The 19,795-nt window shown below is 41.2% G+C and overlaps 1 protein-coding gene across 1 annotated transcript; it reads right to left on the bottom strand.

The window, feature by feature from the left end:
- Window positions 1–1,536: 1,536 nt before the first annotated feature.
- On the bottom strand, window positions 1,537–4,796 carry LOC149821534 (double-stranded RNA-binding protein 2-like). Its single transcript, XM_089980896.1, has 3 exons — window positions 4,218–4,796; window positions 3,132–3,351; window positions 1,537–2,444 (listed from the first exon to the last, which is right to left on the bottom strand). The coding sequence occupies exons 1-3, from the start codon at window positions 4,461–4,463 to the stop codon at window positions 1,582–1,584; spliced, it is 1,329 nt and encodes a 442-aa protein (XP_089837022.1). The 5' UTR covers window positions 4,464–4,796; the 3' UTR covers window positions 1,537–1,581.
- Between the last annotated feature and the right edge of the window lie 14,999 nt (window positions 4,797–19,795).

Here is a 19,795-nt window from a genome sequence, read left to right as displayed (position 1 = left end):
ACTTGGATTCTTAATACGTTTCATGACACGCAAGGCTAAAAAAAATTTGTGCCCTTTTCAGAAGTGATAGTTGGTATGAGACGACTATGTACTAAGTGGTATGGACTAGATGAAACACACATTTGAAAATGCGCTTGATCAGCTTTCATTAGGCAGCTGCGCACGAGGTGGTGCACATGGCCAATGAAATGATTTAGCATATGAAAGTGTTGGTACGCGGCCTTTTGCCGTTAGGCTGGTAGACGCGTTGCGGGTTTGCAAAAAATTCTATGCCCGCTGACTAGGCCGTGAGGCCTAGTGCCGCACGGGCGTTCCTTGGCTTGAAAAGCAAAAAATTTACCCCATGACAGAGTCTGTTATGACAACATAGCATATCAAATATGTTGGTAGAATGTTATATACGTTAACATGTGTGCTCAAACATGGCTTTGATCTTTTACAGTTTTGCTTTCAAACAATAATTCAGATGGCCATAGCAAAGTGTATGTCTTGATTCTTCTTTGACTCATTCCTCATTAAGATGAGTTTCACTGCAACCTTTCTCAGAATTCTTGAATGTTTCAGCAGTGTCACTGGAATGTGGCAAATAGAGCATCTCCAATGGAAGCTCAAAAAATACAAAAAACTTTGGTCAGATCCGCAGCATGCTTCAATATTCTGTTTTGCCGAGTGATTTGGATCGTTTGTGATCTGTTGAAGGGACCATCTTGGTTTAAAATTTGATGGTCCGTGGGCAAGGACATGTCGGGCACTGTAGAAGGGCTATTTTATTAACTCAAAATTAGTTGGATAAGAAATTCATTTTTAGAAAGAAAAATCCAGTCGTAGATCCAAGGTTCGGGAGGAGGATTGCTATGATATATACTCCCCGTTCGTAGCTCTTTCACACTCGTTTATAGTGGTGCAGTCAAAGATAATCTAATTTCCTGAAACCTGAGGGGTTGGATGGGGAAATCTCTAAGACGTGTTTTTGGTTGCCCTATACACGAAAAGCTGTGCAAAGAAAAAAGCGGGAATTATCCCTGATCGTGTGTACCAATCATATAACTCATGCCTTGGATTGCGCCAACCAGTGAACTCTATCTATGATGCAGAGTCTTAGACGGGAGGCAACAAATGGCTCCGCGATGGCTCAAGAGAAACTTATAAGATCGCCTTTTGTTTTCATAGGAGGTGACTAATTCAGCTGAATAATGCTTGGTCTGGTTTGGGATCACCTACTAATTTTCCACTGCTGCTTCCGACTTGGCGCATGAAACCTGACCAGTTTCTGATTGTTCTTGGTGAGTGTTGAAATATTCTCGCGGCCCGGTGATTATGTCCGACCGCAAATGAAGGGATTGACAGCAACTTGGTGTCAACGATACACTTGGGAGTACGAGAGAGAGAGAGAGAGAGCAGCAGTTGCACATATTCATTTGTTGTGGCCCACCCCCACAAATGGCAACCAACAACCAAACACTAACAGCGGCTCTCAACGGTCCATGTCAACCCGTTCACACGGTTCACCGTAGCGGCGGTCCAGGAGGACGAGCATTTAATAATTTATAATCTTCAAACAGGCAAAAGACGCATTGCGTTTCAAAAATTAATTTTGCACCCTCTTTGTCCTCCGTTTTCATACGATAAATATGTACCGTTCAAACGATGAAACCTCTTTTCTATTTTTTTTTGCTCTCTCTCTCTCTCTCTCTCTCTCTCTCTCTCTAAATCTGAGGAAAAAGAAAAGTCAAAACGGTGAATCAGAACACCACCCCTCTTTCGCTGCTTCAAACTCTCCATCGCTGCTACCTGTGTCTGCTGATCAATGGTGCTAACTTTTTTATCCTGCTCTGATTTGGCTGCCTTAACCGGTGCTGGTGGTGGACCTGGCATTGGAGTCGGCACCGCTGCTACTGCTGGTGGTGGAGCGGCAAAAACTTGTACCACAGGCCGTATCTGGACTGGAGCAGCTACCATTTGAGGGGGGCGACACATCGGTGGCGGCGGTAATGGCATTGCAGAGAAAACGGGGACCGCTGTCCTAATCGTTACCGGAGGTGCCATGGAAGGCGAACCATGATATGGCCCCCTATAGTGTTGGACCGGCATATACGACAACCGTGGAGTTGGGTACCTGACCTGCCTGCTACCATGGGAGGGAGGTGGCACCAAGAATGCTGGCGAAGACTTTGGCACCGGCAATTGGCCGGTGTCTGCTGCATTGGGTGCTCTGTTTCTTGGGCCAGGTTTTGATCGAATGAGGGGTAGGATCTTTGATTCTGCCGGTGCTGTGGGGAACCGCTGCTCTGGAGTTGTGGGCCTCCTTGGTATTGTTGGCATACTGTGGGATGGCAATGCCATTTCCTTGAGGCGATAATTCACCAGAGCTCTAGCTATGGTGATCTGCTCCTGTTCATCGTTGTTTTCGGCCTCCGTCGAGCTTGCTGCTGCTTGTTTCGCCACTGAATGGGATAGGAAAACTTGTAAATCAGTAAATAATTATTGGATGGCCAAGTTGCAGCTAGCTGGCCGACAGGCACACACGAACCGACTCGGGCAACTAGCTCCTCCGACAGAGTTCCATTAGCCAAGTTTCCCCAAATCGATCATGACGACTTGTGAAACGATGAGAACGAGAGGACTTGTGACCGAACAATAGCCCGAGTCTTTGCTCGTCAATTGAGTTTATAGCCTGCCAGCCCTCAAGTGATCATAGGTCGATGGTTGACTTATCAAGTCGAATCCAGCCCCCCCGAAATAGGGACTTTCAAAGGAGACACACGACTCACAAATACTTGACCCTCTTCAAAACACCGCACACACACAAGTAGTTGATCTGCAGAAGATTTGTGTCATCGGCAGACCCTTGGACCAAAGTCTGGTGGGATTGGCTCAAGTACATTACATCCGAGTGGCCTAGAGTCGAAGCAGTGCACCCAGTTATCTGAGCTCCTAAAATCATTGACGTGCTTGACAAATGACAATTGGTTTTGGATCAAAATTAGAAATTTCGGGGGAATGCTTCATGCATTTAGTACCACAAAACACAATAAGGAAGCGGATTCTGCTAATCAGAGTTTGCGTCAAAATGTATGTATCTATGGTGAGCAACGGTCGGAAAAAGGAAAGGGGGGTGGCGATGAACATACATTGCTTAAGGGACGACCAGGCAGCCATTGCCGCGTTCTTCTCTGCCTGTTTCTTGTTCTTGGCTGGCTCGCCCGTGAATAAGATCCCCGCCAATTCCACCGTGCAAGTGAACACCGGCAGATGACCGAAGCCGGAACGGACGGTCGTATACACCGGAAGTGCAGCCCCGGCTCTCTGAGCGATCTCCTGCAGCAGGTTCTTGTAAACGCCAGTCTCATCCTGTCACAACCACCCGGGGAACCAAAACACCCCCCCACCACAAAAAGAAAAAAGAAAAAAAGAAAAGAGGAAACAAGTGAAGGGTTAAAAAAAAAACATGCCTCTACTTGAATCCTCCTGTGTGAAGTAAAACCATGGTGGTCATCATGTAGAACAAAGAAGCCCGTGAAAGAAGAACATACAACCGTCATCTTATTTATCCTTTGATTCAATGGAGACACAGACACGAAAAACAAAGACAGATTGACGAGATGATGGTTAGAAGAAGATCTGCATTCACGATTCAAATGAATCAGAAGACCCATATTTCTACCAATGAAAATTTGGGTACTTTTGGATTGAGTTGAGGATACGGTCGATTGCTACAAACGAAAAAGATAACAAATAATCAGTCTTATTGACTAAAACAAAACCCAAATGCCACCAAACCATAATGCAAACAATTACAAAAGAGACTCCAAATCCCAAAATAATCAGGTATCACTTTTCTTTTGGCTTGTGCTTGCCATTATGTAATATCAGAGATATATATCACCAAAAGCCACCCCCCCCCCCACCCACCCAAAAGAAAACCGGAAAAGGACATTTGGGTAATTTCCAAAAAACAAAGACAATGCATGGTTCCATGCCCCATTTCACCAAGAGAAACAGGCACCTCTCATTACCACCCCGGCCAGAGAGATAAGAATATTGAAACCCCCCCATCAAAATCAAAATCTTCCCCTCCACTTTCACTACCAGCGATTACTCAAAAAAAAATCAAGAATAAGGAAAGGAGGATTAAGATCGAGTAAAACCTTGGAAGGAACCCTAAATAAAACCCTTCGAAAAAAAAAACGGAGTATCGGGGGGAAACCGCGGCTTACCAGAATCCTTGCAGTCAGAGCTTGGGAGGGGCCTCTGTTGGAGAGGGTGTTGAGCGCCACCTCCGCGGCCGCATGCTCTGCCTGCCTCAGCGTCGTAAAATAGTTGGGGCTTTCGAATACCTCGCCATTGAAATTAACAGTGGACTTGAACCTTGGGGCATGATCCGGCCCCTCCCTTATACAGGTGTAGGAGGGTAGGTTGAAACAGCTCCTCTGAGCTAACTCCTGCAGTTGGTTCTTGTACATCTCTCTCCGATTAAAATAAAAAAACCCGGAAAACCAGGCTCTCACCGCTCGATCTGATGATTGGAGAGACACCAAAAATACAGCAAACGGAGATCGGCCCTCCAGGCTTCAACTCAGCCGCCGGGGTCGCCGGATTTTTCGCCAGATACCATGTGGGTCTGGGTGTTGGACGGTTTTCGAGAGACGCACAAGCCAGGAGAGGGTGGGACTCTCCGGTGGGCTACAGGGGGAAGAGGTGTTGGGTTGGAGATCTGAAGTCTCCGAAGCAGCGGCGAGGAAACACCGACTCCCTCTCTCTTCTCGCCTCCCTCCGTCCTCGTTTCTAGCGGTGCCGCTTTTCTTAATTTTTTCCCCTTTTTCTTCTCCAAACTTTATTTTTATTCAAATGAAGTCTGGTCAACCATAAGCTTTATCTGCATTCATCCATACATTATTATGACCACAATCTTACGGTAGATTTTGTATTGCTTTTCCCCTCTTTTTTGTTTTTCTTCCTTGTTTGTCTTGTTGAAGAAATTTTATATTTTATTGATAAATTTCTTCTTACTGTTTACTTTGAATATTTGTAAACGTTAATGCCGCACTTATTTTTTAATGTTATATGAATAAATAATTTACTGGAATAGTAAAACTCTTGAGTCAAACGCCTTCCTTTGAATTCTGATATCACTATTAAATTGAATAGGGTGAGGAAAAATTTCTTATCGTATGGGAAAATTTTAGCTCGCCTTTTTTGTTTTCTTGGACTATCTTTGTGTGAAAAGTTTTATCTTTTGTTTGCCTTTACATAAAAAAAAACGGATTTTTCTTTAAATGTTGAAGGCTTCAGATATATATATATATATATATATATATATATATATATATATATATATATATATATATATATATATATATATATATCTATATATATATATATATACATATATTTTAATTCCCCCTCCCCCCAACGATTCATCCCTTTTAATAAAAAATAGTCCCTCTTCTACTCAGGGCTCATGGGTAAGAGATAGGTGATCATAAGTGCTATCTCAAGCCCGAGCATAACCAGTGGCTGACCTGTGCACACGCAGCGGGCCCAATGAGATTGATAGGGCCGGATGAGTGGACTCCGGATAATGTAATTGAACTCATCATACCCATAATGACATATATTGCGATATTTAAATCACAATATCTTAAAAATACATTTGTTATATTCTTTAAATAAAACTATCAGGATTATATCGGCAAAACTTCACGTACATATATGTTTTTATCAGCAAAACCTTCGAGAAATGTTTATTGATTTTAATTGTTTTATATATTTAATTTTTAGAATATTGGCAAAATTAAACATGTTTAATTTTGGCAATATTTTTAAACTTCAAAAATGAAAAACTTGCAGATCATTTGAAGAATTTCGTTGCCAATAAACATGTTATAAGCTTTTATATCTCCTCTACTCGACCCAAGTACAACAACTATTAACTTCAATATCTTTTTTTTAATAGAAAAGTTAGGGATAACCATGTGGGATTCGATCCCCAGATCCCTCCGCTATAATAGTATTACCTAACTATCCAATTATCTCATTTGACCCATTTTGGATCTATATTTCTTGTTCTCCCGTCAAAGGGTTAGTTGGATGCAGGATCTATCGTCAACCTTATATGATATAAGATTAGAAGGCTTGTGTTTTCAATTGGAACAGAAAAATAACTTAAAATATATTTAATTAGGTATGAGGCATTGCATATAGAGGTGGACATCGGGTCAGGTACCTGACTCGAGTTGATCTAGGTTTGGGCTAAAACTTTGTGCAGCTCAAAGCCCAACAAATGTCCGGCCCAATTAGGGCTGGTAAACAACCCGAACGAACTGAACAAAGCATACATTTACCAGTGGATTGAGCTCTTTCGGCTTGTATTCGTTTTTAGCCTAGCTGAGCTTGAGCTTAGCTCGTCTCATAACGAGATGAGCTGGCTCACGTAAAAACATTCCAGGTTATTATATATATATATATATATATCAGTTAATAGTCACTAGAATATGAGAACTAATGTGTGAACCATGATTTTCATAGATTTTTCGTTCTTTTCTCATGAATCTAATTGTACGGATGCGACCTATATGCTTGGTTTTATAAGAACGCGGTCTTGAATCATCCGATTTTAATGCATAAATTAGATTTTTTAAGGCTTTAAAATCAATGGCTCATAATCTTCATAAATATTCAAGCATTCAAAAATCACATTTTTTTTAACAAAAATACACGATCCAATGGTTGATTCTTAACAAATTCACCATGCCAAGCACATCCACATGGTTGGATTTTATAAAAAAGCCCAGATTTCTAGTTCTCGTATTCTAGTGACTCACAGTTCATATTTTATGTATATATTTTTCATTCATCCTTCTCTTTTTTAAATCTATTTTATGTATTGTTTATTTTATATATTACACTTAGACTATATATTATACATAACAAATATTTTTTTATATATACGAGCTCTCCTGAGCTGAGCTGAGCTGAACACCCTTTGTTTCGGCCTGACTCCCTCAAGCTAAATGACTTGCTCATGGCTCGACTCACCAACTATACGAACCAATTACAAATGAGTTCATGACGAGCTGAATTGAGCCTAGTCAAAAGCTGATTGATTCATTTACCAGCTTTGGGTCTAACCCGGCCCAACTAGTAAATTCGTCGAGTTTTGGGTAGGGGCAAGATGACATCTCAATGGGCAAGGTGGCCTTATGTCTACCACTAGTTGTACAACCAACTTCTAGTTCACATTTTAATCTTGTATTCAACAAAAGAAGGAACTATAAATGACCTTTTTTATTCTTAAAAAAAAAGAAAAAGAAAAGAAAAAGAAAAGAAAAAGAAGAAGAAGAAGAAGAAGAAGAAGAAGAAGAAGAAGAAGAAGAAGAAGAAAGAACTAGTTAATACCTAAATAGACCCAACTCTTTATTCCCCATGTCCCAAATGTCAACAAGCCTATATTTTGTACCAATGCCTAAGAACACTGATATGATCATTTTATTTTTTCTTAAATCTTGAGCTTAACTTACGTGCAAATTTTTTTAGGCCAAGAAAAAAACTTGTCACGGGCTAAAAGCAAAGGCTCTTGTGGCATGCCTCAATGTACCTCAACACTAGAATGGTCTTTCAAGCGCACAACGAAAATCAATCTAAACATCGCTCGTCAAGTGCACGGGTGCAATAGCACAAGCACACACACACAATCACATAAAGAGAGAGGAGAGGCAAGAGAGCATAGAATAAGGCAAGAAAGCATAAACTTCTATTAGCAAGTTAATGAGTACAGAGGGACCCCTAAATCACCTTTTACCCAGGGGTTCTTAAGCCAAAGCTATTACATGCACTTAAAAAAAGCAAAAGAGGTAGCTATATCAAGCAACAAAAGCAAAAATCTTGGCAGTCCGGACCACTCTCTCCTGCCTAAGTTGGCTCCATCCTCGGCGACAATCGTGAGTGGTACTCCGCCATAAGTTGATGGTGCTTCCACATGCTGATTGCTTTTTCTCAAGTAGCTTCACTCTCTCATAAACCTATCTACTGCACCAGGGACTTCTTCAACTCGCTAAGATAATTGTTGGAGTGGTTGATGATGACTTCCGGTTCTTTGCTTGTGAAGCTGGTTGTTGAAGCAGTGCGATGCAGGATCAAAGCATGCTGAGATGTACTCCACTGTGGATCACCTTCATCTTTATGAAACAACTTCAGGTTGGACACATGAAAGACTGGATGCACCTGAATGTCTGCTGGAAAATCCAACTTGTACGCCAAGTTTTCAATGTGCTTCATGATGGTAAATGGGCCATCATATTTGCGAATGCGGCCTCGGTGGTGACCTCAAAAGATAGTAGTGTGTTCGGGGTATAGCTTCACCAATACCTTATCTCCAATGCTGAACTCTGCAAGTCGACGCTTCACATCCGCCCACTTCTTCATGCACTTCGTTGCCTTATTCAGATATACCTTCACCAACTCTGCCTGATTCTTTTAGTTTCTGACAAACTGGTATGCATATGGCGTTTTTTCACATCCACGTGCATCAAGAGAGTGAGAAGTCTACGACTAATGATATGGTCTCTCTAAGACCGAGCCCAGGAACTATGCCAGAAGGAGTCTTCAAAGCATTCTGATGAACATGTAGTGTGCAATATGAGCCTGTTATAGATATTCAAATTCATGTGCAATTTTTTGCAAAAAGAGGACTTAACTAACTGAGCTGGATCTAAGTTGAAGATCATTAGTTTAGCTCAATTTGTTGGTGAAGCCTTGATTTAGGCGATGGTTCGTGTATTGATCTGCGTTCATGACAGGCACTTGGATTCAAGAGCACCAACTCTTTCAGATCAACCGCGGCAAGCATGTTACAAAAAATAGCAGATTTCGTATATCCTGATAGCCTCTCTTCTCACGAGCAATGTACACGATCGTTGAGAACCTCTCCTCCAGGAAAGACAAGTTTCAATTATTTCCAATGTGTGAAGATTACAAATACTCAAGATCTTCACTGGTATACATTTCTAAATTACGGGGAAGATAGAAGAAGATCAGATGAGAAGAAGAGAAGGATGGACATAGTTGAATCCTGAGGAGATGGGCTAGCTCATCTCCCAAGCCAAATCCTCACTCAGTGAGGCCTAAAGGATCCCGTGCAGGCGTGTAAGAATTTCCAGCAATTACCAAGTATTCAAAATCCTCCTAATTTTGTAGCTTGGGGTCCTATTTATAGGCCCTTGTTGTGCACCAGATTAGTCAAGGGTTGACCTAGATGGTCAACCTTGGATGCTGATGGAGACCCAATCAAAACGCAACAGATCATCCACGCTAGCTCACCCCTTGCTGATTCGACTCCCTCTGTCGGACGCCCGCTCACGCGCTTTGTTCTGCTCACATACTGCACCTGAGCGCTCCTTCACCCACACATCGCACGCACTGTCGCCTTGTCGCTCGTGCACCGCGTCTCTGCAACACCTGCCATGCACTTGCACCCTCGCACACTGCATTATGTGCATGCATGCTGCATCGCATGCTCGTGCACTGCATCACGCGCTCGAGTGCTGCGCCCTGCACTTATGCGCTGCATCACGCACTTGCCTGCGCACTGCATTCCTGTGCCACCTTACACACCCTACACACTATGCGTTGTGCATCTGTGAGCTATCATCCATGCGCTAAGCACATTCCTTCCTATGCATCGCCCTGTGTGTTTGTAAGCCATGCACTCTTGCACCCTACAACCTCAGTTTGCCTTGGTTGTGCATCTCTCAGCTTGCCGCTCCAATGCTGTCACTCGCTCACTACCCTCCTAAGCATCCTAGTCTCATGCGTAATGTCTCTTTCATGCATCAGTTGACCTCCAAGCTGCCTTCACTGCTTAAGTACTTAGGTACTCAAAACGAGGTTCGTATCACTAGTGACCTGTTGCAACTTCAAATGGACTATGGTCGGATAACTTGCACTTCTTAAGATTGTAGCAGAATTAAGCGACATCAAGGAAGTCCACCCAATACCTCTAATTAGCACTCACAAAGTGCTGAAGACACCCCTCTAGTAAGCCATTAATTTGCTCAGTCTACCCATTAGTCTAAAGATGGAAGCTAATGCTGAAATACAATTCTGTCCCCAACAAATAGAATAACTCATGCCAAAACTTCTCAGTGAAACGAGCATCTCGATCACTGACAATGCTTTCTAGGATTTTCCAATACTTCACCACATTCTGCATGAACAACTTTGCAGTATCACAAGAATTGAACTCCAACCCTGTGCCTTCAGCAGACTAACAACGAAGTCCATGGTGTTGCATTCTTACGGATGGCTCAACACAGGCAATGGCTCCAAAAATCCTCCCGATCTCTGGTTTACAACTTTGTCCTATTGGCAAATCAAGCAGGTCTGCATATACACATCTACGTCATTCTGCATCTGTAACCAATAATGCACATGCTCCAACAATGCCAACATCTTCTATTGCCTAAGTGGCCAGCCTAGCGTGTGTCATGGCACCCTGCATCAAGCGCCTTTGCAGAGTATCTCACCACAGGATATTCAAATGACCCCAACAGTGCAAAGCAAGTCATCTTCGAACTAAAATCTTTGGGTCTTTCCTTCCTTTGCCAACATGATAGTCTACTGTGCCATCAGATAATTCTTTAATTAATCTCAAACCTAAACACACATGATCATGCGTCTAATCGCCTTCACAGCGAGAGCGAGACTTCAGTCGCTAGACCACACCTAAATGCACACGATCATGCATGCTTCTTAACACCATGCTTGAAAGCATTCTGTCGCCTCTAAGAATTTTGAGCACTTACGGTGAGCTGCAATACCTGTAAGCACCTGCACATGCGTTATTTTGCAGAATTTTGAGCACTTACGGTGCTTGCGAGCGCTAGCAACTCTCATGCCAGTGTGCATGACTCCTCACGCGCCTACGTGTGCTAGACCTATTGCGCCTATGTGCGTTGAGCAAAAATTAACACGTGCGAGTGTTGGAAGTACTAAGTGTTTGCGAGCACTAAACAGGAAGATCTCAATGGTGAACGATCCTAGCCACAACGCAACACTAGGATCACAGTTATATCCATTCCCTAGACCATAATTTTTGTTCGGATAACGATTTGTCCAGTGATCATCATGGCAGATGTAACAATCTCGACGATGATAATTTCACCATCAGTGGTTGTTATTTCTCTGCTAGTTATTGTGTGTCCCTCTCGTTGGCCATAACTATGCTGGTTATCACGCTGATAGTTCCCATTACCAGCATTGTTCTCTCGACCATTCCTTCGATTATTGTTCTTATTGTTGTTACGATTATTCTCAAATTGTCTTCTCTGTGATGCCGTATTACACCTATCAATCTCAATGAGCTTCTTAGCAACAACAAGTGCAGTTTCTGCATGAAGTGGAACAACTGGTCTGCATCACCCATGTTTTCGATGTCTAGCATCAGTGAAGTGAATGCTTTGACATACTCATGAATTGAATCAGTCTGCTTCAGGGCCAACATCTTGTTGCAGACAATTCCACTCTCATTCTTAGGCAAAATGAAGTCGTGCAGTTCCTTCTTGGGATTCACCCATAAATTTATAGCAGCACACCCATGCTCAACATCGTCTTTTTAGCATTTTTACTAAAGTATATTGTCATCTATAAGTTACATCATTATGGTGTGCAAGGAATCTGCACCTTTTATCATACCACTAGCCTCAAGGTACTGGTCCATCAAGTAAATAAAGTTCTCGAGATCTTTTAAGTTCTGAATGCCTTTTGTATTTTGCATGCTTAGGCAACTTAATACACGATCTATCCACATGTGTCGCCGCTCTACCAACTGATACATTCCTTGATTGTCGCTCCAACTGGTCATTCTTTTGTCGAAGATATTGAACCTTTTAAGCAAATCATTGAACTTGGTCTTAAGACTCCGAATATAATCTTCATATCTGGCGGCAAGATCTTCCACTCCTTCTACTGAAGTCTTGATCTCTTAATCAAATACCTCAAAAGCAGTATTAGTATCATTAACCAACATTTTTACGTTGGTCACAATCTCCGTCAACTCGGTGACATCGCGTACAAGAGCTGTCACACGATCATAAGCCATGAAATATTATTTGGGAGGAACTTGATTACCCGAAAAAATTTTATTATGTTTTTGTAGAGGCATAATCGATGAAGAATGTCGAATCCTTGTCCCAAGCTTCAACAAGGTTCTGGTACCAACTTGTCATAGGCTAACAATGAAGGACCCAATGACGTGCCCCGGTATACTCCAACAGCAGAATGACTTTTTTAGTGAAAAAAAATTGAGCTAAATGTCGCTCGTCAAGCTTGCGGGTGCAATAGCACAACTATGAGCACAAATAATTATATAAAGATAACGAGGAAACAAGAGAGCATAGAAGAAGACAATAAAGCAGCAAGTTAACGAGTACAAAGGAACCCTGAAATGACCTTGTACTCGGAGGTTCTTAAGCCAAAGTCATTACATGCACTTAAAGAAAGTAAAAGAGGTAACTATATCAAATAATAAAAATAAAAAGCTTGGCCGTCCCAAACAAAACTGATGTTAAAAAAGTGACAAAGTGACGATTCTTACAAATTTGAGGGTGCTGTGCAAGGGGCCCTGATGGCACAGTTGCTAATGACATATTTAGCATCCAGAAATAAGACTATAGAGCGCCGTTACTGTCAGCGTATATTTAATGAAAGCTTATTATACACCAGAGACAATGGCCAGACTGCCGTTACAGAGGGCAAGTTTGGGCTGCCGGGATGAGATGAAAACAATGGACGTGCTCAATGATGAATGATGAAAAAGGATTGGTACACTACAGCATGCCTGGCGAACTGTTGCCAGAGGCGGTTTACACCCTCCCCCCCCAAAAAAAAAGAAAAAAAGAAGATGCACATGATGTGATGAAGATAAACAACTTGCAAATATGCCCGCTTAACCACGTTGCTTGGGTGGAGGGGGGCATTCTTATTTAATCGATTATCGATTTGAGTCAATCAGAGAGGCGGGGGTAATAACAAGTAGGTGCAGCCCAATAGTGATAAATAGGAAGCATGCCTAATCCCCAGAGAAGCTACAAAATATGGCACAGTGAACAAGGACCAGCTCTTTGTCACATTCTCGAAAACTTAATGAGGGTGGCCACAAAATTCAAAGCTTTTGTATGCAACAATAATTTCTGGAAAACAGTCAATGGCCATTATTATCGACTATGCAATCACACTGCAAAATATCATGGGTTCAGTGATCTTGATTTGTGGGATAGAACTTTTAACATGTTATATGCATAGTGGCAAACACTGCATTCCCATTTAAACATGCATGGGATGCTACCTAGCAAATGCACATACTAGCTGCGTCAACTTTGCAGCACCAAGCTGCGCCCTTTTTGCTTCAAGTAACTATACGACAAACCCGGTAACTTCCAGTTCCAGGTGCATTAAGTATTACATTATATATTATGCTCATATATTACCAAAGCATTGACAATCTATTTATTTGGGTAGAGGCAGTAGGTGAGAAGATCCTAAGGTCTTTATCTTACCTAATGCTTCCAAATCTGCTTTGTGTGTGTGTGTGTGTACCAGCGATGACTCTTTGGCCGTGTCCACTAATGCTTCGATGAAAATGAACAGTTAGGCCGATACCTTAAAGAGAGAAATGTATGCAGTTTCTATTGAAACTTATTCTGCTTTGGTGCAACCCTTTCACATGTGCTTGAATAAGTTTATAGTGAAGCATCTTTTATTTTGTGTTAACATGAGCTTGAAAATCGAGGACGCTCGCCATGGTTAATTACCGTCACTCTCTCTTTCTGGCTCCCCAGATTTCTTCATCACGAACTGGAAAAAGTTCAGAATTCACTCATCCACTTGAGTTGTGCATATAACAAAGCGACGCGCCCGGGTGCAGTTTCTTTCTTCGAGTTATAGAGGAAAAAAACAAACAAACAGATGTAGGCATTGCTACTCTCAGGCAATAATCGCGAGCTAACTGCTCGACTGGCTCAAACGCACATAATAGCAGCCTAAGCAGCCAAGCGGGTAACTACAAACGCGACAGGATCCAACGATCAGCAACGTCATAAGCAATACCACAATGGCCAATCATGGGTCCCACATTGCTCATGTCCCTTTGGATCGACCCTACTCGTTACAAACCACATAAGAGAAGGCAAAACTTAAAGCTCTCATGGCAGATAAGTGAGAAGCTGAGGTGTTTGTTCGAAAAATGATCGTACTGTAGGATTAATTTGACCCAATTTCTTAAAAATCCTTACAATTTTTTATATTCTTTCAATGTCCAAAACTACAAATATCTGACACCGTTAGGACTTTTTTACTCTTTGCAATTGCGAATTAAAGCGTTATTACGATAAAATTGTATCGCCCGTCGACTAGGTCCAACTCCCACTTAAATCCAAAATTACAGCTTTTTTTAATGCAAAACTCACGAACTCGCACAAATTTATTTGCAATTTTTCGGTAAAACTGAAACCACCACAATCGCAAATATCATATATTTTTGCATATACGTCAATATTTTACATAAATATATTTGAAAAACTTCACTTAAATTGAAACCATTAAAATTGCATTTTTGCATATAATTCATGATTTTACATAAATATATTTGCAATAATCTTACTGGTTCACGAAAATCCTTCTATTTCGCAAATGAATGGACGAATATTAGGGTTTCTCCTATTGAGAGGGGGGGTCAGTGCCCATAACACCTATATAGGGGACCTTTCTCTTGCCTTGCATTGGTGCACTACCGTGCAGTCTAAAGTGGGCAACCCTATATCTCGCGAGTAGCATCAAAGTGCACGGGGGGCTCGATGAGTACATGTTGAGTGACAGTGATTCCTCTTGGCTAAGGAGCTTCACTACGTCAAACTAGTAACTAGATTAGGCTGGGGCCAAAATGTCTTCTCCATCATAGCTGGGGGTTTTCCACGGGATGTACGCTGTATTTTGCGGGGCCCACAAGTGCTAAAATACAATATACCCCTTGTACGTTGTGCCTCTAGAACTCGATGCTCAGTCTAATGTTCATGATGCTTATTCATACACATAGTTGGCTATATCGACCCTCGACAGTTTGTGCGCTCGTCACAGAAAGGTGACACACCCATCTCTCATCCGCTTGAACTTGCTTCACACTGACAACTAACATTGCCCACTCTATCGACTCGTTCGACTCTGTCGCTTAACATATTTCACAATGCTAAGCATGTATGAGATATGCATGACTCTAAACTCACTTCTGCTAGGATTACGTAGCTCCTTGCCTAAGGCAAGCTGCGTGCCGCACGATCCAGACAACCCGTCAATCTTTCTTTTTGCGTGAGTCAGGAAGATGCAAAGAAAAAGGCCGTGACAGGTTGCACGAGTCAACACAACATTGCCCATTAGCAGCTTAGCAAACAAGCATTAGTGTGCACATTACATCTCAAGTGCATCTGCTCAACTTTATGCTTCATGCCACGAGAGTCTCTCCGGCCACTTGCTGCCATGTGCCATGTTTCACAGGTGCTACGCCACCCGCAACCCATCTAAACTTTATGTGCGCAAACATAAGACTTTCATACGAATTTCATGTATCATAGTCGAGTATTCTTCGCACAATCATATGTGAGGAATACGTCCATGAAGTCAAAACACGAAAATAAGTTACTTCATTTAGGAGTGTTGTGCCGGTGCCTACGCGGACCCACCCAAACTTTGGAGTTGCATATCTCCATGCACATTGAGAATTACTGAGTCAATATCAAAATCTTGCCGACACATTCATATGTGGGAAATACTTGTTTTGGTGAAATACAAATTCTGCATTCGTGAATACCATTAGAGACAAAAGTGTTGCATTTCTAAGTGGTGTTAGGGTTCCTCTTACTGGTGGGGGGTTAGTGCTTACAACACTTATATATATGAGACCTTCCTCTTGACTTGTATTGGTACATCATCGTCCAGTCTTGAGTGGGCAACCCCTAGATTTCATGAGTAGTACATTAGAGTGTACGGGGGTGTTCACAAGTATGCACATTCTTCTTGAGCATCTAAAGCACACGTGAGGCACACTCTTGTTCCTCACCATGCCGCCCAACCTCGTACTCTTATTTTTGTTCCATACTATGGGGTGATGTATGTTGTCATAAAGCATAAGGTTCAATGAACCTAGTGAACATCATTGGCTACATGTGTGTATTTTATATATGATAAAAATGAATGTTGCAATGCATAGTTGGAATGCTCTCTTATGAGCTTGGGTGGGATTTGAACCCACAAAGTGTGAGAGGAAGTCTCACATCACAATGCAAACTTTCACACATTAAAATTTTTATGTTATCGGCTTCACAGGAAAGGTGCTCCTATAGACTAAAGGTGCCAAAGCTCATAAATAAGTTGAGTGCAAACCATGTCATGACATATATATTACTTTGAGGGGAGTATTGGGGTCATCGAGCCTATATTTCTCATGAATTAAGGGACATAAACTGCTAATCACCTTAAGAAAGAAATGACCAATCGAGTAACCCATTCATACTGTTGGTCCACCTGAGAGAGGGTGAAATGGTACAACCTCGAGTGATAATGTCTCATGTGGGTCTTATCTACATGTCATATCGACTTGAATTCAAGATCAATGACATCCTTAGATCTCCTATCACTCAAAGTTAGGGAGGTCAGGGTTATCCAAAAGTGGTACACCTCATCTATTGTAGTAGTATATATTGCAATCTAGTTGCCCTAGCAGAGATTCTCTCGATCACGTACCGCTTGCTTGTGGTGCGTTATCCAGTCTGTAGGTATTACGAAAAAATATATCAATGGCATAATAAACACCATAGTATTCTCAGCAAATACGATAAAATCGACCTTCGCGTACCCGAAGATGTAATCAAGAAAAATATATATATTCTAACACAACTAACTATCTGACTTCAATGATTAATGTCATAATTGATTTCAATGATTATGTTATTTATTTGATTTCCATGTCATTATGTGTTGCAATATATGTGGATAATTGTTCTTCCTTTTTCATACATAATACTTATGCAAACTGCCAAATTGTGAAGTCATGTAGTATAATGTGATAGACGCTTTGGTACTATTCATTGTCTATATAATTATGGATTTTTCTTACCTGCTCTCAAGAGTTTGACCCCGTTTTATGGGGTGCATGTGATGATTGAAGAAGTGGTGCGATGTGACGATGACGTTGAGAACCATATTTTCTACTTATCTTGGTGATCTTATGACTACTTTTGTGGACCTCAATTAAATTAATATGAGATGTTTTTAATTATTTCTGCAAACTTGTATTTCAATTTATGAATAAGTGATGTGATTTTGGAATTAAGATGTTTTTCCGTATTTTGTGAGTGAGGATGGATCTGGTTCAGATGAGAATTGGGTCCAGTCCAGTTTGACTATTTCATTTTTGTAACCCGCCTAGGGTTAACCAACTTTTAAACCCAAACTATATCTGCTGTGGTATTTCTAAATATCAATTTAAAAAAAAATTGGGTTAAATTTTCATATATTTTAAGTTGAAAATTTTGGGGCATTACAAGGAGCTCGATGCTCATTTGGACACGTAGCTTGCTTTATGACCCTCGTGCGCTTGTCACAGGAAGATGATGTACCCGTCCCTCGTTGGCTTAGACGCTTATATATGCTAAAGACTTCTGCATATCGCACTATACTATCGATCCGTTCCACTCTGTTGCTTCAAACATTCCGCTGTGCTAAGCGTGCATGAAATATGTATGGCCTCGAATACTCTTTCGCAAAACTTACTTAGTTCATCGTCTCTAAGGCAAGATGTGGTCCACACGACCCAAACAACCCACCAAAACACACACTCTCTCTCTCTCTCTCTCTCTGTGCGAGACAAGAAAGTCAAATAAAAAAGGCGTGAAATAATGCACATATCAAATCAAATTAAGAAGCGATACAAGAGGATAAGCAAATTAATTAGTTTTTGTGAAAACTGACAATGAAAGGCTTGAATCTGAAAGAAATCAGCATAGTGGATGATGCCCACATCTTAGACTCGCGGGACTAAAAGAAAAAATAAGGGTGTAAAAGTCGTAAAAAGGAACCATTATAGTCCATCTGTGTGGAAAGCGAGAGGTCAAAAACTCTTTTTTTTTTTTTTGTTGGGATAAGTTGGAGAGTTTGCAGCTTTTTTCTTCTCCAAAGGACCACTTTGTAGCAAATGAACTTATCCGATGAAGAAGATGAACTACATCTAGCAATAGGCATGCCGTAGACCTGTAAGCCATTTAACAAGACACATAGCATAGCATGAGGCCATATATGCATCCATAATGCGATTGAAGTAGGTATCTCCCTCATTCCACACCTGAAAAGAGGCGGATCAACTTTCAAACACGTCGTTCCCTCTTAAAAAAAAAGAAAAAGAAAAAAAGTTCGGCTAATTAAGTTGATACTTGTCCAAGCAACTTTATTATCATCTTGAACGAACGGGGGCAGAACTAGTTGTGATGTCGTCTGTGAATGAGGCTGTTGCTCTTGAAAAAAAGAAAAGAAAAGAAAAAGTCTGATGCACTCTGACCAGGCATATTTCATGACCATAGTTGTCCACCCGAAGACTCTGGCAAAAACAGTTTGGGATCCAAATCCTCACTCGTCGTAACTCTCAGAGGACTCGAATTATTTAAGAAATTTTTTTATTACATATTTAAAAATAAAAATACAATTAAAACTACTGAAAAATGTAAAAATATTATAAGAAAAAACAAAAGAAATATTAGTAGTATGCACTCTCATTCTTCATTTACAAACTTGAAAGACTTGTAAGGCGCCTTTAATGGCTTACTACTTCCCTTCAAGGGGTGCACAGAGAGTAGATCTAGGAGGAGGGCAGGATGAGAAAGGCGGCAAAGCGTTAGCTATATAGATCGTTCGGTTTTTGGAAATAAGGATATGTATCGGATGAAATTTCTAAAATCCATGAATTGAGTCCGACCAATGGATTGGGTTTCCTACTCTTTTAGCAAGGGTTTTTGGTTTTTGGAAATACCGATATCCATATATAGGCCAGAATCCCAAAATTCAAGGGATGGAATCCTAGCCAGCGTCTCATTTGGATCGGGTAACCTAATTTCCTTTTCAAAAGTGACAAATACCAAAAAAAAAAACGGGGCCTAATTTGGCTTAGTGAACCGGTTCAGACCGAGTGCCAGTTTACTTTTGGGTTGAAAAAGAGTAGAACACAAATCGACGATTTCGGTTGACTCCCCACTGAAACCGAGTCAGCTGATTCGAACCCGGCTAGTTTACCAGCCATGGTTGCGACTCTAGCTCGTATCAGTGTTGGAACATATTTGTTTTCGTACAGTTAAGTCTATGTTTGGGAGCCTTGCAAAAGGGATGGAAACACGGTTTTAGTGGTGTTGATAAAATATGGTTTCGCAAATGTGTCTTATTGAGAGATGGAGTTGCCAAAAAAAAAAAAAAATCCTGCTAACACCAGTCCCAACACATTGTTTCAACAACACCACTGCTCCCAACACCACAACACAACCGCCGCTTCAAGGCTCCCAAACATGGCCTAATGTTTACTTCAATGCATCGAAATAAGAGATTCAAGTGTGCCTCAACGATCTATTTGATTTAATTTCATTTTCTGTTGGAAAAGTTTTCCAGCGAGTGGGTAGGACGGTTAATTAGCTAATCCACCTCAAACTATAGTGTCTTTTTTTTCTTTTCTTCTTGCGAAAAAACAAACAAACAAAGAACTTCCCTGATA

This window comes from Nuphar pumila, chromosome 11 (genome assembly GCF_984573655.1).
Source record: "Nuphar pumila chromosome 11, dmNupPumi1.hap1.1, whole genome shotgun sequence".
In the NCBI taxonomy this organism is placed as follows: Eukaryota; Viridiplantae; Streptophyta; class Magnoliopsida; order Nymphaeales; family Nymphaeaceae; genus Nuphar; species Nuphar pumila.
Note: the sequence above shows the minus strand (reverse complement) of the source record. Positions and strands in the feature narration are given on the sequence as shown.

Bases quoted from the DNA above. Each gene is read 5' to 3' on its own strand.
- LOC149821534 (XM_089980896.1), bottom strand. From the start codon at position 4,463: ATGTACAAGAACCAACTGCAGGAGTTAGCTCAGAGGAGCTGTTTCAAC. The intron at 3,352-4,217 runs GTAAGCCGCGGT...TGGTTGTGACAG, and splicing joins CTCTGACTGCAAGGATTCTG to GATGAGACTGGCGTTTACAA. The intron at 2,445-3,131 runs GTATGTTCATCG...TATCCCATTCAG, and splicing joins CTGGTCGTCCCTTAAGCAAT to TGGCGAAACAAGCAGCAGCA.